The sequence below is a fragment of the Dipodomys ordii genome, unplaced genomic scaffold (genome assembly GCF_000151885.1).
Source record: "Dipodomys ordii isolate 6190 unplaced genomic scaffold, Dord_2.0 Scaffold9, whole genome shotgun sequence".
In the NCBI taxonomy this organism is placed as follows: Eukaryota; Metazoa; Chordata; class Mammalia; order Rodentia; family Heteromyidae; genus Dipodomys; species Dipodomys ordii.
This window is the reverse complement of record NW_012267225.1, coordinates 10,720,378-10,737,816: the sequence shown is the minus strand read 5'-3', so window position 1 is coordinate 10,737,816 and position 17,439 is coordinate 10,720,378. Positions and strand designations below refer to the sequence as shown.

General features: G+C 37.9%; 1 protein-coding gene across 12 annotated transcripts in view; it reads right to left on the bottom strand.

Moving 5' to 3' along the window:
• The window catches only part of Pard3 (par-3 family cell polarity regulator), a 533,206-nt gene that overhangs the window by 392,581 nt on the left and 123,186 nt on the right, over positions 1-17,439 (bottom strand). For 7 of the 12 annotated variants that reach the window (XM_013009331.1, XM_013009332.1, XM_013009329.1 and 4 more), the window contains exon 1: positions 15,603-15,683. The exons of the other annotated variants lie outside the window; for them this stretch is intronic. In XM_013009331.1, coding sequence (XP_012864785.1) covers positions 15,603-15,638 — 36 coding nt within the window. In that variant the 5' untranslated portion in view covers positions 15,639-15,683. Of the gene's footprint in view, positions 1-15,602; positions 15,684-17,439 lie in introns of those variants that run through there. 12 annotated transcript variants of the gene reach the window in all.

Below are 17,439 nucleotides of genomic sequence, written 5' to 3'. Positions count from 1 at the left end.
TTGCCAGTATGGCACCATTCTAGTAATTATGGCACCATCTTATTAATCATGAGGCCCTGAGTTTAAACCTCCACTACCACCAAAAACAAAAACAACTAAAAAAAAAAAAAAAACCAGAGGGAACAAAATTTAAATAACTGAGACTGGTAACAGTACGAACTCCATATTAGTTTCTTATTTTTGTTAACTATTCAATGATTGATGTTAACATTAAGAATAAATGAAAGGTATATGTAAACATTCCATAATTGTTATTTCAAGTTAAAACTTTGAAATATTAGGCACAGTGTTACAAAATACTATGAAAATCCATTCTGTATCTTATAGTTCAAATCACAAATGTGCTTCTTTTAAAAATGTCAGACATGATTATCACCTTGGTCATTCACCTACAATACAATATCTAGCTACTAAGTTCAATATTCCCAGGAAAGATAAAACACAGCTAAGGCTGAAAGAAGCTACTTCCTTCTCCAACCCAGCCCTTTTCATTGTCCACAGTCCTATCAGTTAAAGGGCAAGTTTACAGAAAGAGAAGTTTACAGAAATATGAGCAGTATTTAGAATTACAATCATGATGTTATAGTTTTGCCTCTCTGAACAAATGTGATTTTCCATGGGCATTTACACATTGTTAATCAATTAATCAAACAAAGAAAACCATTCTAATGTCATGGAGACATGTAGACAAACAGGAAGCTCAGAACCCTGCTGTGGTATAATACATAATTAGCTGATTAAATAATCCAGTGGGAGGTTAAGTGGTAAGAAGAAAGGAAAACAGGATGAATACTTGGGCCACTCGACCTCATAATAAGCAACGTAGGTGGGAAAAGAAATCTTTAAGAGTTACAAAAACTGGGAAGGTGCTGGTAGATATATACACATACATCAATTATGCAACACTGACTGACAAGTATCTTCCTATATTGAAGCCCAGACATTCTACAAAAACAGATCAGCAATCGCTCTCTGAAAAGGAACAAATGAAATGGAACTGCAGATCATCTCACCTCTATCATGATTATTATACTCTGCCATGATAGCATGAACACAGCCACAGATAACACAAAAACAAAGGAATGTGGCAACATACAAATAAAACTTCATTTACAAAAGCAAGAAGCAGGGTCAGTTTGATCTTCCAGTAAGACTGGCTATCTTTCTAGAAATGTTCAACTTTAAAATTTTAATTTTGGAAATAAAACTAGAAGTTTTATAAAAGGAATGAAAATAAAGATAAAAGTGTAATCCCAAGAAATTAACAATACTCATTTTAATCATCAGAATTTAGGATTTCTAAACTTGATTTTAATATACTTTTCACAAGGTATATGATTTAATACGCATTTTGAAGATATTAAGTTTTGACATTATGGGGATTAATTGGAAGCAAGTGAATTTCTAATCTGTTATTAACTTTCCACAAAGAGATATTCTCTCAAGAATCAAGTTTTTTCTACAAACTGAAAATGGAGATGGAAAATGACAAAGAATGAGTCTTTAAATGCCACGCATCATGATGGAAGAGCTTATTCGTGTATATTAGTTTCAATAATTATCTCCCACATTTTTAGAAAACACAAGGATTATAAAATCTGGACTGTATCATGAACAAATGCTGTTTGGATTTCAGTGGCAGAATCACAGTTGGTGATTTGCAATATGCCAATAACATGCAATTTTTACAGCTTTCTTTTAAACCAAAATTTAAGTGCCAGGTGCAGATATGAAGTAATTTTGTGTTAAATTGGGAGTGATATGTAATTTTAGAAAATCTACTCCACAAGAATACATATAGCAACATCACAAAATGAGACCTTCATAAAAACATCACATATTAAAAAAATCTCTATCATGCCCTTCAAAAAGTAAAAGATATGTCTTTTAAATTTCTGAAACACACTCAAGTCCATATTTTAACAGATGGAGTCCTCACTGCCGTCCATGAAGTAGTTCACTTTTTTTCTGCTATTTTTCTATTACAAGGCAGGTTCATCGTAATATTTCCATATATTCATACAATGCATCCACCACATTCCCCATCCCACTCCTGCTTTTTCAAAACAATTTCAATAGGTTTACTTGTTCTATTTTCATACATTCAAGCAAACTAAGAAGTAGACCACATTTGAAGGTTTATTTTTTCCTTATTTTCAATAGCTATTAATTAATCTCTCCTCTGTTCCATCTATCAGTCAAGATTCCATGAGAAACAAATCAGGCTAGAACCAGAAAACAACCACAATAACCCCAAAATAAATAAACTCTACCCACTGGCACACGTTTCCCACCTACTTCAGTACAAGTCATTTTAGCCCTCAGAAACATCAGAACCATCAGAAAACCGACTGCACAAATGTCACCCATAAATGCTTACAAACCTTTGGATCTAGTGTAGTTCTTTTAATGGGTAAAATTACAAGCTGAAAGCCCATAACTGCCTGGAACAAAGTGGTTAAAAGCACAGATTTTTGGAATCAAAGAGCTGCATTTAAAACCAGCTCTGACCTTATGTTCTGATGATGGTTGGTAAATTTACTGTTCTACCATCTCCATGCTTTTCCTCATGTGGAAAACATGGATGCCAGTTGTGCTAGACAGAACCCAGCCCTGAAACCAGTGAAAGTTACTTTCTGTGGCAAAAGAAGCTTTATAAATGTGATTCAGTTAAGAACCTCAAAATGGAAAGATGACACTGGATTATATGGTGAGCCCCATCAAATCACCTCTGTCTGGCACAATGTAGAACCTTCTCTGGCTGTGACACAGAGTGATGTGATGATGGACAGAGAGATGCTGCACTGCTAGGCTTCAAGATGAAGAAAAGGAGCCAAGAGCCCAAGAATGCAACATGATCTAGAAGGCAAGGAAAGACATTCTCCTCTTGACCTTCAAGAAAGGGAGGCTCTGCTAATTCCATGATTTCCCCCACACAGAGGAAACCTTTGAATCTTGCGCCAGCTAATGCTGTAGGGTAATAAACTTGATCATGTTAGGCCACTAGTCTGTTGTAATTTTCTTCTCTTTATAGTAGGAAAGAGGCAATTCATGGTAGTAACATTTACCTGTGAGTAAAAAAAACAGAGAGAGAGAAGGTATATCAACAAGCACACCTTTACTATTGTTAAACTACATCATCATTGTGAATAAACGTATTTTGGGAGGTTAAAACCAAGAATTGGTTTCAAGAGTAATGAAAATTAAGACAAAGTTCAATTGGTATTTTGACTCTACATACAAATACTGAATTTTAAAAAGTGTTAGCAGGAGAATGTTAGCAGGAGAAACCTGCTAGAAAGTGGTATGTTCAACAGAACTGTGGCATGAAGCTTTTTTGTAGACATGTACTTCTTTACTCAGGGTCTCAAAATTCATTTTATCAAGACAATGAGGAAAAAGAGACTAAGGATCAAAGAAATTAAGTTGTCCAGACATAAAGAAAGTACAGAATGAGCCTGAGATTGGAAACTGAGTTTTCAAACATCCTGTATTCTTCAAATCATCCTGACTCTGGCTATGATCAGCTATTGGCTATGATTATCTGCAAATCTTCAAGAAGAATCCTGTTTGTTCTTAAATAACCAAAGATAATATAACACAACCATGCCAAAGCAATGCAATTTTTTTTTTGGTCCGGTCATGGGGCCTGAATCTGGGCCTGGGCGCTGTCCCTCAGCATTTCAGCTCAAGGCTAGCACTCTACCACTTGAGCCACAGCGCCACTTCCATTTTTTTTCTTTTTTTTTGCTTACGTGGTGCTTAGGAATGGAACCCAGGGCCTCATGCATGCAAGGCAAGTGCTCTACCACTGAGCCACCTTCCCAGCCCCAGCAATGCAATTTTTATATCACTATTTAAAATTTTTCAAGTAGAATTGATTTTATTCAAGATAACTGCAAATAATTCCGATGATATCATAACGCGGCCATAATCAAGAGTTTACAAAGAACCTTCAGATGTGGCCTGAATACTAGACACTGTCAGGAAGTTTCCTTGAAGACCTCTGGGCTCACAGGCCATTCACATGCAGCAGCCATTTTGTTCCCACATCCCTCATGCAAATAAGTTTTTCTGTGCATGCCACTTTCTTTATATGTAAGAATGAACACTTCCAAAGGAAGCTATGATATGACACATGCATGTTCCCTGAATATTCAATATAAATGCACAAAGTCAATAGACAATGACACTGACATAATTCTCTAGAAAGTTCTAATACTTTTTGTGATAAAAATGAGAATGTACTCCAAAATTCCTTAAAGACTTGTCTACATTTAAGGAACATTTGTGGTCTCAATGTGTAAGGCAGATTCTACTGACTGATCTGCAACACCAAAACCAAGTCTACAAGAAACACAAATAGAAAGTACCCCTCTGCCAGGCACCTGTAATCCTAGCTACTCAGGAAGCTAAAATCTGAAGATTCTGGTTCAAAGCCAACCTGGGCAGGAAAGTCCATAAGACTCTTATCTCCAATAAACCACTCTGAATACTGGAAGTGGCACTGTGGCTCAAGTGATGGAGAACTAGCCTTGAGCTGAAGAGTTGCGGGACAGCACCCAGGCCCAGAGAAAGAAATGTAAGTTAAAATGAGTAGTAAGTTTCTAAAAATTAATTTTAAAAATCATGTGTTAAAATTTGAGGTAAAGCTGTTTTATAACATATAATTCTTTTTTTTTTTTTTGGTTGGTCATGAACTCTGGGCCTGGGCGCTGTCCCTCAGCTCTTCAGCTCAAGGCCAGCCGCTCTACCACTTGAACCATACTACCACTTCCGGCTTTCTCTGCTTATATGGTGCTAAGGAATCAAACCCAGGGCCTCATGCATACAAGGCAAGCACTCCACCACTGAGCCACCTTCCCAGCCCTGTAATATACGATTCTAAACTTAACAATATTACAAAAGTTGTTTTACCTTCATAGGTTAGTTTATGAGTTTCTGTAATTAGGATCATATATGCCAGTACCCTGAAATTTTTCTGTCCTTTCCTTCAAGGATTTATTACTTTTAAAATGAAAAACAGCCAGGTGCTGGTGGCTCACGCCTGTAATTATAACTAATCAGGAGGCTGAGATGAGAATCGCAGTTCAAAGCCAGTCCAGGCAGGAAAGACCATGAAATTCTTATCTCCAATAAACCACCAGAAAACCAGAAGTGGCACTGTAGCTCAAGTGGTAGAGCAATAGCCTTGAGCTGAAGAGCTGAGGGACAGCGCCCAGGCCCATGACCAACAAAAAGAAAAAAAAGAAAGAAAGAAAGAAAAGAAAAAAGAAAAATTAGGCCAAACATTTAGGCTTCCCCCTCTACTCTCTACTCTCCCCTCCTCAGCCTGAGGCTTGAACTTAGGGTACTGTCCCTGAGGTCTTTTTGCTCAAGGCTAGCATTCTACTACTAGAGCCACAGTGCTACATCCAGCTTTTTCTGTGATTTAATTGGAGATAAAAGTCTCATAGGCTTTCTTGCAAGGGCTGTGATCCTCAGATCCCAGACTTCTGAGTAACTAGGATTACAAGGTGTGAGCCACCTGCACCCAAATAGGCTTTCTTTTACCTTTTATTTTTTTTGCCAGTCCTGGGGCTTAAACTCAGGGCCTGGGCACTGTCCCTGGACTGCTTTTTGCTCAAAGCTACCATTCTACCACTTGACTCACAGCATCATTTCCGGCTTTTTCTGTGTATGTGGTGCTAAGGAATTGAACCCAGTGCCTCATAGGTGCGAGGCAAGCACTCTCCCACTGAGCCACACTCCCAGCCCTTCTTTTACCCATTCTTAATTCAAATTTATAACTATCTCCCATAAAGCATTCTTAACAGTACATGGTAGGAAAGGAAAGCTAGCTAAGCCTTAAAAAGCTTCTGCAGATTAGGATTGTGTTACCCAAAGAAAGAACAGAATATAATAAATATTTAACTGTGTTATTCCATGCCATACATTATACAGGAAAGGGCAAGACATTTCCCCTACTACTCAACTGACTAGATTACCATGTAAGTTCCTATTTGTCAAAGATCAAAGATCATCTGACCTTTGAGTACTAATAGCATCCTTTGAGAAAGTATTGACTCTTCATCTTATATGCCTGAAAATAATATACTATACCTTCAAGAAATTACACTGAAAGATATTCAGCTAGCATATTTCCTAGCCCTGATGTTAACATTTTTGACTGAGATTTAAGTCTGTTGTCCCTCAGGGTAATACACTATATCACCCACAGAGCCTTCAGACTAATTAGAATCTCGATTTAAGAGTTATGTTTAAATAATAGCCTTGAGTATGTTAACCACAGACCACAATGAAAATATGCAAATGAATACAGCCATAAGCTAGCTGACCCACTTGTCCTATATAAGACAAACCTTCCCACAACCATCCCAACTCCCAAGTGCCATTGCTCCATTTGTATCTATAATGTTACAAGTACATTACTGCTCAAGGGATAATAAAAGGCAGGAAGGTACAGTAAAATAGAGCAAAGTAATTCTGAAATTGGCTAATTACATATAGAAAGGTAGTCTCTGAGTTCTAAGAGATGACATTAGTTGTGATTTTATCAGGAACAAATTGCCTCTTTCCTCAAAGAATCTGTAGTAAGAATGGAAAACAAAATGAGCTGAGCCGGGTGCCAGTGACTCACCTCTGTAATCCTAGCTACTCAAGAGGCTGACCTCTGAGGATCACAGTTCAAAGCCAGCACAGGTAGGAAAATCCATGAGATTTTTATCTCCAATAAACCACCAGAAAACCAGAAGTGGTGCTGTGGCTAAAGTGGTAAAGCGCTATCCTTGAGCTGAAGAGCTGTGGGACAGTGCCCAGACTCAGAGTTCAAGCTCCATGTCCGCCCCCCCCCTCAAAAAAGAGCTATAGAAACAAGTACAATGATGTAATAACTAATTACTCTATAGACATGAGGACAAAAAGAAAGTATAAAATCAATTTGTGAGCTCTCTGAAGACTGAACTTACTTTAATGGCATAGACAATACTAAATCCTTAATCATTCTATAAGCCTTCCTTGCTATCATGTTTCATTAAAAACTCATTTACGCTGAGCTAGTATTTTACTAGACCAGTAAGCAAAACAACAGTAAAAGAATATATTTGAGCCAATGATGCTTTTGTAATAGTATTAATATAAAATCTACTCACTACAGAAGAACTTCAAGCTTAAAGTTATATATGCAAGTTTAAAGTTATATATTCGAGTTAAGCTTGTGCTTCATCTGCATTTTAAGAATTAAGTATATTTTTGCTGATAAAAGAAAAGGATCCAATGCTTAGGAGGGACTTGAAAAGTGCCTGTAAGCACACTAAAAATGATCTACTGGCTAAAACTCAACCCTTCATTTCTTGTTCACTTAATTTCTGCAAAACAATTTTAAGCTCCTGATAAGGTTAGGAAAGTCCATTTGGGTTCTCGTGCTGCGGAGCTGTTCTGGAGTCTGTATCAGGTGTTCTGTAGAATGTTACTAGAAATTCAGAATAACTCAATCAACCTCTATTCTTGTGTCTGGCCAGAGAATAATTCAGCCAGTGTAAAAGTAGTGAAACTGATAGGGAAGTTTATTATGAAAGGACTATACCTCCAATAGATTGAAAGTGGGTCATCTCTAGGGTGAAAGTGACAGTGATTTTTTACTCAGTACAAGTTTTACTGAACTGTAAGGAACCTGGACCCTTGTCCCTATCTGGGACCAGCCCACAGGGCAGTGTCCCTCTCCCAAGGGGATGTTTACAGGTCATGGTTTATTGGCCTGAGTAGGTAAGTTAAAGATCTGTTGTTTAAAAACTAGAACTAAGCTAGTCAATCATTAATCCTTGCATAGGTAGAGTACCCCCACCCCCACACCTTCATCTTGTGATGATGCATGACCTTAGTAGGCCACCTAAGTTAGCTGAAAAACTTAATTATAATGTTCTCTCTCACTTTCTCAACTTGTTTGTTTTAGATTTTCTTTGCATTTCTCCATCACTCATGACTAAAACCTATCCGAGAACAGGTGAATCAGCCTATGTGTTTCTTGAAGTGACACTGCCACCCAGAATGACATCTCCATCCCCTAGGCAACCTATTCTTTAATTAAGTTTTTTTATTGTGAAAATACTTTACAGAGGGGTTGCAGTTACATGAGCAAGATAATGAGTACATTTCTCATCCAGCATTGTAGGCAACCTATTCTTGGTCTCACTGGTGGTCATGGAAATAAAAGTAATGCTTCAGGATCAAATATTGTAATACCTTATTTTTGGCATGTGTAGTGGAAAATTTTCTGCACTAAAGTAAAAAGAAGAAGAAGAAGAAGAATCACTTCCTAGTTATAAGTTTTGTAAACTGTGCTTAAAATTAAAACCACTAGAAAAGAAGCTCTGCTAGGGCTCAATAAAGTCAGTCAAGAGGAAGAAATATGAAGCAATTTCTACAAAGTTACAGAACCTATCTCAACAGAGTACTAGGTCTAGAGATGATACAACAAAGGTAAACAAATATTATCTCTGGCATTTAAAGACAAGATAATATTTTCAAGGCAGAGAACTAGCCTTGTTTCCACAGTAACCTGCCATTTGTGTAGAGGATTCACTTGGGAGTCACTAAGCCCTTTAAGTGCTGACAATTCACAATTCTAACCAATAGCCTAACTTAGCTTCCATTTAAAAATATCACCAGAAAAATAAGAAGAAAAACTCAGAATTCACGTGAATCCAGGAAGAATTCAGATGACTCTATTTAAGATTCCTCTTACCCTCACTTGGGTATGAATGTAAGAGAAAAAAATTACTTTAGATGAAGAAAGAAAAGAATGGAAGGACTGGGGATTGATCCTTAAACAGTGATTTATTTTCAAATGGAGATATACCAAAACCCAGTCTGAATTAAGGGTCAATTTAAAATGATGCTTAGTAAAAAGTTTGGCAACCAGGGGCCAATATTAGCAAAAGATCACAGTTACATCCAATTGTTTTGTAAAAAGTAAGACCAATGAAACATTATAGAATGACTTTCAGTTTAATTTGCATGCAAAACTAAGAGTGTGATTTTTAAGTATCTTCAAACATTATCTGACTCCTTTTTTTTCTTACTAAACTCATTATTCCAATATCTTCTACAAAGGAGAAATAACTGCCCTTGACATTAGCCTAAATTATCTTCAGCATGCAATACAATGCTGATTAAATTAGGCTCATTTTAATCAGCTGGCAGGTTTATGCAAAAAGTAACTAAATAATAAAATTCTTTTATCAACTCTTCATTAGTATAACCTGTTTAGCAGTGTTTTTAAAAAGCAAACACAGACTAAATACTAATTGTATGTCAATCCTTTCTACCCCATATTTGACAGGTAAAAAAGCTTCCCTCAATGCAAAAATTGCTTTAAATGCTGAAATTTAATGCAAATCTTCTGAAAGGTAAATACTAGTGCTGTCTAATGGACTTAACTAACTACAAAGGATGTGCAACTTTTCAATTTTAAAGAAATTTTGAGGAAAGTCAAAGCTTCTGCCTCTCTCTCTCTCTCTCTCTCTCTCTCTCACACACACACACACACACACAAACACACACACACACTATATCCCCATAAGTAGCCTAGAGCAACTGAAGTGGAACCACGTTCATCCTGTGGTTTAACCTGTGGGTTTAGCCTGTGCTTTACATTCACATCTTCACCATGAAACTACTACTCTCAAATTGACTCTCCACAGTGGTAGGACTCTACATGGTGACTTACCAGCTGTGTGACCCTTGGCAGTTTCTTCAACTATCTGGGCCCAATAATTCAGAGGGTTATATCCCATTGTGTTCTATTTAATGATGACAAATTGCTCAGAATAGTTTTAGAAAGCAGTAAGTATGTAATAAATGTTAGCTGTTACTATTGTTGTTATTATTAGAAAAAATTTCAAGAGACTGAGGTGATCCACAGAGGGAGAAGAAAGGTGGTGGCTATTAAACCAAGCCACATGAACTTTACCCCAAAGGCTGTGGGCATCCTTGAATGCACACCAGTTTAATTTGCATTTATTTTGTAGAAGGTTTCAAGGGGAAGTAGAGAAAAGACTAGAAGGGTAAACACCCATAGCTCGTTAGTCCAATAATGAAGAAGTCATGGGGGCCTAGACTAATAGGAAAGCAATGGAGTGAAAAGGCAATTAAAATGCATAATTATGAAAATGCAGAGTTGAGACTTATTTAAAAGGATTTGGAATGAGGTGTGTAGTGGCACAGTGGAAGAAGAGGATGGAGCTTAGATGTCTAGGCTAGTGAAACTGTTTGACCTATCATATGTCCAGTATCAAAACCACTAGCAGAGAACTATAAACTGCTAGCAGAAAACTTCTGATGGAGGTGATAGTGCAAAAGGCTTAAATACATATAATTAGGAGTTGCCAGCATTTAGTAGGGCTATGGGTTTATTTAAGGACCTCAATCGGAAAATGCAGGATGCATGAAAATCAGAACCACAGCCTGGATAAAGATACCTTTGCAGGATTTTCTTCTCTTCCTCAAACCCCACGTTCAAAGGAATTCAAGAAGAAATTGACAGAGAGTGTAAGTAAACTCAAAGAAATATGAATTCACAGCGAGAAAAAGAGAAAAGTAGTAGGAATCATCAACAGAATTTAAATACCAAGGACACATAGTAATACTTTCTCCTGAAAGGTTACATTGGTAGATATTTGCAAGAGATGGGATTTGAAGTGTTTCACACCAGCCTTAAAGGAATTTCAATAGCTGTAGATAAATATTAAGCAAATGTGAATGAGATGCATGTAGGGGGGAAGGAGGGATGAATGCAATCTTAATATTCAACGAATATCCTATGAAAGTAGGAATGGATGGGATTGGGAGGGATGGGAGGGGTGACAAAATGCATTATGTTCACAAACTGGCATGTTGAATGTTAGATAACCCCTTTGTACAGCCACTTGAAGTTAACAAAAATATACTTTAAAAATGAATATGAATGAACACGTTTAGTTCACTGATATATAACAGAAACTATATTTAAGTAACACTAAGCAGGTAAATTCATAGTATGCTTCATAGATGCAATTCCATAAAGAATTATTTTTAAGTGTCTATTTCATATTAGTACTCTGTGCCCTGACCTGCTACTGCCTCCACAGCTGCTCCAATAAAAGACATTATAAATTACAAGACATTATAAATTAATATCACTAATCATATTTACTTTGCATTCAGTTTGAAACATGTAAGGAAGTTAATATAAGAAGCTACCATACAACAAGTTCTCGAGAATCATTCCCTAACTGCACTCTTTTGCTTAAAGCTATGAAAGCAAGTTTTTTTTTTTCAAAACAAGACTAAGAGAACTGTAGCAGGCACCACAACCTAAGAAATGCTACCAATCACTCACATCATATAACTTTTCAACATTCTAAGTAAAAAAATCCAAATATCATTACTCTCTTCAGTGAAACGTAGGTCTGAATGAGGCTAAGTCTACAACTTCAAGACACAAATGGATAAACACACAAAAAAGAATCCACTCATTTTCTCACAGTCCCTGCTCACTCTTGCCCATGTTTTGTTTTTCTAATATCAGAACTTTATTTCCAACTATCCAACTTAGCACTTGTTACATCTATGTTTACTTTTCTATTCAAGCCATGTGTCTACTACATGCTAGAAAATATGAAAAGCACTAATACCGACCACAGTGGGAAATGCACTGAGGTTTGCAATTCTGCACATACTTCTAGCAGATTGACAGATTGATCCCAGCTCCCAGAGAAAGAAGAACAGACACTATATTTTCCAACATGCCAAAAGCCAGTTTTCAGATTCTATCATCCCAGTGGGATACTCTACTTAGTATCTTTAAATCTTTCTATTTTATTCAAATCAAATGATGAATTTTTGTTCTTGGAAATACGTCCTGCCTATGTATTTCAATCATTCTATTTTTTACACTGAAGCCTCTCTCCTAGTTTTTCTGCTTCCTCATTTTCATTTGACTATATCAACTTGCAAAGCAGATTCTCAAAGAATGTTTGATCCTTCCATACTTATAACAAAAAGATACCTGAATATTAAAAATGTGATTAACACCCAGCACTGGTGGCATACACCTGTAATCCTAGCTACACAGGAGGCTGAGATCTAAGGATCACAGTTGGGGCAGGAAAGTCCATAAAGTCCAAAAAACTACTCGAAACTGCCAGAAGTAATGCAGTTGTTCAAATGGTAGATTGTTAGTATTGAGCAAAAAAATGAAAGAGAGAGAGAAAGAGAGAGTCCAAAATCATGCACAGGCCCAGAGTTCAAGTGCTAGGACCAACCAAAAAAGAAAAAAAAAGTGATTAAAATAATAGTAGCAGGGCTGAGAAGGTGGCTCAGTGGTAGCTTGCCTTGCATGCATGAGGCCCTCAGTTCAATTCCTCAGCACCACATAAGCAGAAAAAGCCAGAAGTGGCACTGTGGGTTCAAGTGGTAGAGCACTAGCCTTGAGCTGAAGAGCTGAGGGACAGTGCCCAGGCCCAGAGTTCAGGCCCCACAACTGACAAAAAAGAAAAAAATAGCAACATTCAAAATCATAACAATATTAATAGCAACAGCTAATATTTCTTGCCTAGACTATACTTAGAAATCTATACATTATTTAATCCTCAAACATAAAGCATGCTACTCTTGTAACACTACTTCTTGCAACACTACTTCGAAGTACAGAACTACCCCAGTGCACCTGGGCTAACAGTTCTGTATGTCACTGTCCAGCACACAGCCAACTCTAACAGGGCCAGCAAGCAGAGGGTACTCAATGATGAGTATGCCACAAAAAGAAAAATCACAAGTTTCCATTTGAGTAGTAAAGACACTCTTCCCCAAACTATCTACATCCACCACAAATGGTAATATAGTCATCTATAACACTGTTTTGAGTTTCAACATTCCAGCTCCAGAAACCAGTCAACAGGCAGGTTTCCCTGAGAACTTGCACCTGAATCTCCACAGAGCTTGCTGAGGACATACCTGTAGGGAAGTTTTCAGGAGGTGTTAACATAAACAGTAATAGAAATGCTCAAACCAGAAGAAGCAAACACAAATTTAGCTGAAGTCAGAGGAAGTTGATAGATAAATACAGAAGCCTTTAAAGTCTAGGACATGGAGTGAAATCCAAATTTGAATACTAACTAGCCAGGTAGCACTGACGCCTCTATTTTTGTTTCTATTAATTTACAGGAATGAGGATATCTGCTTTATTATTATAAAGCTTGTTAAGTCATTATGAGCAAAGTTGAGTCCCATATATGTAAATAATATAATAACAGGCATAAAGCTAGTGAGCTCAAAATTGGTGGCAGCAGAGTGGTAGCAATGATGGTGATAGTTGATGTTCTCATTAGGGTCACATCTTAAGACCTATTCCTGGGAAAGATATTTAGGGGTAAAAAAATAGTATTAGGATAAACAAGCTGGAAAAACCTATGTATAAACAACTTCTTTGATTATTCCTACATTTTCTGCAAATGTCTTTAAGACCTACACTAGAAAAAGTAGAAACAGATGAAAATGAAGAATGCTATAGTTTGAATCTGCAGTGTCTTCCAAAGGCCTTTCCTTGGGTACAGGAGAGCTCCACGGCCCCTGGTGGAACCCTTCAGAGGAAGCATCTAGTTGGAAGATGTTAAGGCATCAGTTAAGTGTGCTTGCTATGAAAGGGAATATTGACAACTCTTCCTCCAATTCTCCCCAAACCTCCCATCTTCATTTCCTATCCCACCCTTCAGGAAAGAAGCAGCTGGCTACAGCAGGTGCTTTCAGCCATGATGTGCTGCTTTGCCACAGAATGAAAAGCAATGGGCCAACTGACCATGGACCAAACTTCCAAAATTGTGAGCCAAAATGAACTCTTCCTCCTGTGAAGTTGATTTATATCAGACTTTACTGTAGTAACAGAAAGATAACTAACAGAGACAGTAGAATAATGGAGTGATGAAGTTTAAAAAGTTTCTAACACCTTAGCAAAAGCATGCTAAGGTTGGGAGAAAAGGACAAAGGGTTCAGAGAATGTCAGCACAGTGTGCATCAAAAACCAGTCTAACAGGGCTGGGAAGGTGGCTCAGTGGTAGAGTGCTTGCCTTGCATGCATGAGGCCCTGGGTTCAAATCCTCAGCACCACATAAGCAGAAAAAGCCGGAAGTGGCACTGTGGCTCAAGTGGTACAGAGCTCGCCTTGAGCTGAAGAGCTGAGGGACAGCACCCAGGCCCAGAGTTCAAGCCCCACAACTGTAAAAAAAAAAAAAAAAACCAGTCTAACAGTATTCAAGAGGCCAAGGTAGGAGTATCACAAGTTCAGGGCTAGCCTGGGCTATGTAGTGAGAACTTTCTCAAAACAAAAATCAGACTACAAGACAAACAATATCCACTCACTGTAACAGTAAAGCAGAAATGTCTAAGAGACAATCCATGTCTAAGAGAGCTTCTTCTAGCATCTCAACAATGCAACACATATCAGAAGAGAACAATGTTAAAAGTAATTTTAAAAATTAATATTCATGTAATCCTAGCTACTCAAGAGGTTGAGATCTGAGGATTGCATATCAAAGCTAGCCCAGGCAAGACCCTCATCTCCAATAAACTACTCAGAAAAGTTGGAAGTGGTGCTGTGGCTCAAGTGGTACAACACTAGCCTTGAGCATGGAGACACTTAGGGACAGAGCCCAGACCCTGAGTTCAATCCCCAGGACTGGCCAAAAGAAAGAAAAAAGAAAAAAATCAATTTGCAATTAGCTTGAAGAAAAGAAGTTTTAAAAGGTCAAATTTGACTATTTTGCTCCATGTAAAAGTCCAATTCAGTTCATACAACATGTGTCCACTCAGATACTGAAACTGCTGGATAGTCATCCGAACAGGGAACTGATAAATGAATCAAGTCAGTATTTTTAAATTTTGAAAATATTCATACAAAGCATTTTATAGGCAAAAGAGTGATGCAACGTTCCAAAGACGATACATTTCAAGTTCTTCACAGCTAATTGTTTTCCACCTAACATAACAGTCACCTTGATCAGTATTCCAATGATGTCACTAATCAATCATTGGAAAGAACTTCATCACAATGGAAAACATGTTAAAAGACTGTTAAAATTTTCAAGTATTATCAATATGTCAAAGACCCAGGGCAAATAAGCCCTAAGAATCTATTTTTCTTTAATCAATGGAACTTTAAGAGGTAGAATCTTAGAGAAGTCATTGGAAGCATACCCTCCAATAGGACTATGGGATCTGTCTCATCCTCTCTTTTATTTCCCACACATCTTATCCATACAGTGGCAGTCTTTTCTCTGCCATTCAATTCTACCATGGTCTGTTTCCTCAACAAAGCCCAAAAGCCATGAAGCCATGAACATGGCGGAGGAGAAGCTGGAGCCTAAACAAGCTCTCATATATAAAGCAGTTTTAGTGTTCCAGTGAACAGAGGAAAAATCCAGGCAGCTTGGTCAAGGAGACAGATCTGAGCAGTTGATGGGGTTCTCAGTGGTGGCGGTGGGGTAGTGGCTGCAGTCATGGCCACCATATCAGCAGAGAGAGCCCAGGACAAAGGCACCAGATGCTGTGTACGAGTGGATTTTACTCACCACCAGGAAGAATTGACAAGGAGCAGAAATCTTCATCCTGCTAATCGCAGACAAGGGACAGTCCAGAAACCAAAAGGCTAGCATGAGTACACCCAAGACATCCTCAACTGTTCTCACAGAGCAGTGGTGGGAAGGTAGCCCCTCCCCCACCACCAGAGAAGAACTCCATCTTTGATACTGAAAAAGGCCCAGCCTAGCAGCTAGCTCCAACTCAGGCCTTGGAAGAAAACAATACAAGCCATTCACCAGGTCACAAGAACCTGACCTGACCTCCTGACCTGCCCTGCCCTGCCCTGACCTGCCCTGCCCTGTCCTGCCCTACCCTGCCCTGCCCCTGCCAGGATCAGCTCCACCCAGGGAGAAAGTTGCCTATCCTAGAGAGAGGAAGCTCCAGCCCCTGAGGAGTGACTTTTTTCACTGTGTAAACAGAGCCAGAGATTGCCCCTCCACACTGAAGCTTAGACAGCAGTAGGGATAAAAGACAAACAACTGAAACTCAGTAAACATAAATCCTGAGAATGGCTCTAGGCTGGGCTTTGTGAGTATCTCAGAAGCTAGCCTCTCAGGGAAAAGCTACTGATTGCTGATAGGCCTCAACCCTTTCCAGAACCTAGCCTAATCTCAGCATCTCCAAGCTAAAGGAAACAGCCATCTACCTCTTTTGTGATACTCAAAGCAGATCTCCCTCCCAATAAACTAGCCTGGTAGGAGAATAACAAAGTCCTCAATAAGGCAGAGCATTTTTCTGCCTGCTCTAACAAACTGATTTAAACCAAACAAGCCACAGGAAAACCAAACACCACAGGGAAAGCAGGAGACTGGTTACAGATACAAGGGAGATACAAGATCTTCCCCCAAACCCTCAAAAAAAAAAAAATCAAATAACTCATTTTTCTACCTAATTTTTTAAAAAAATTACTTAACTTTTTTCTTTCATAATTTCTATTTAAGGTGTGTGTGTGATCTCTTTTGTAACTTTTTGGTCCTTTTTTTTCCCCCCATGATTTAAATGCTGTTCTGCTAATGCCCAGATATGTGCCTGTCTTCGATTATTAGACCTTACCCTTCACTGTGTATGTACTTAATTCACAAATTTATTACTCAATTCACAACCTTAGGCTAAGCTTCTTTAATAGTAGTATTATTTCTTTATACCTACATAATCTAAGTATTCCATTTTAAATTTTTTATTTTTTCAGTTTTCCTTTTTATCTCTCCTGTCGTCCTGTTTTTCTGTTAGTATTATTTCTTTATACCTACATAATTTTAAGTGTTTCATTTTTTTAATTTAAATTTTTATTTTTTCATTTTATCTTGTTTATCTCTCTCCTTTCATTCTGTCTATCCATTTCCTCTCTGAGATTAGGACTTGGTTAAATTCACTCTTTCCTTTTACCTCTCCACATCCAACTAAAGATCTTTTTCCCCACAATTCTCCCTAAACCTATTTATTTCTGGTCTACTGAACCCCTCTTTGATCTTCTTAGCCCATTAATCTATAGTTAATCTATAGATACAAAGACATTAATTGTTGGGACTTTAACGCACCACTTTCCCCACTGGATAGATCAACCTGGCAAAAACTCGACAGACATACTGCAGACCTAAACAACTGCATAGATCAACTAGATTTAACAGATATCCACCAATATTTCACCCAGCAGCATCAGAATACTCGTTCTTCTCAGCAGCACATGGAACATTTTCCAAAATAGACCACATTTTAGATCACAAAGCAAACTTCTGTAAATTCAAAACAATGAAGTTATGCTATGCATTCTCTCAGACCACAAGGGAATAAAATTAGAACTCAACACCAAAAGCCACCAAAGAAAGT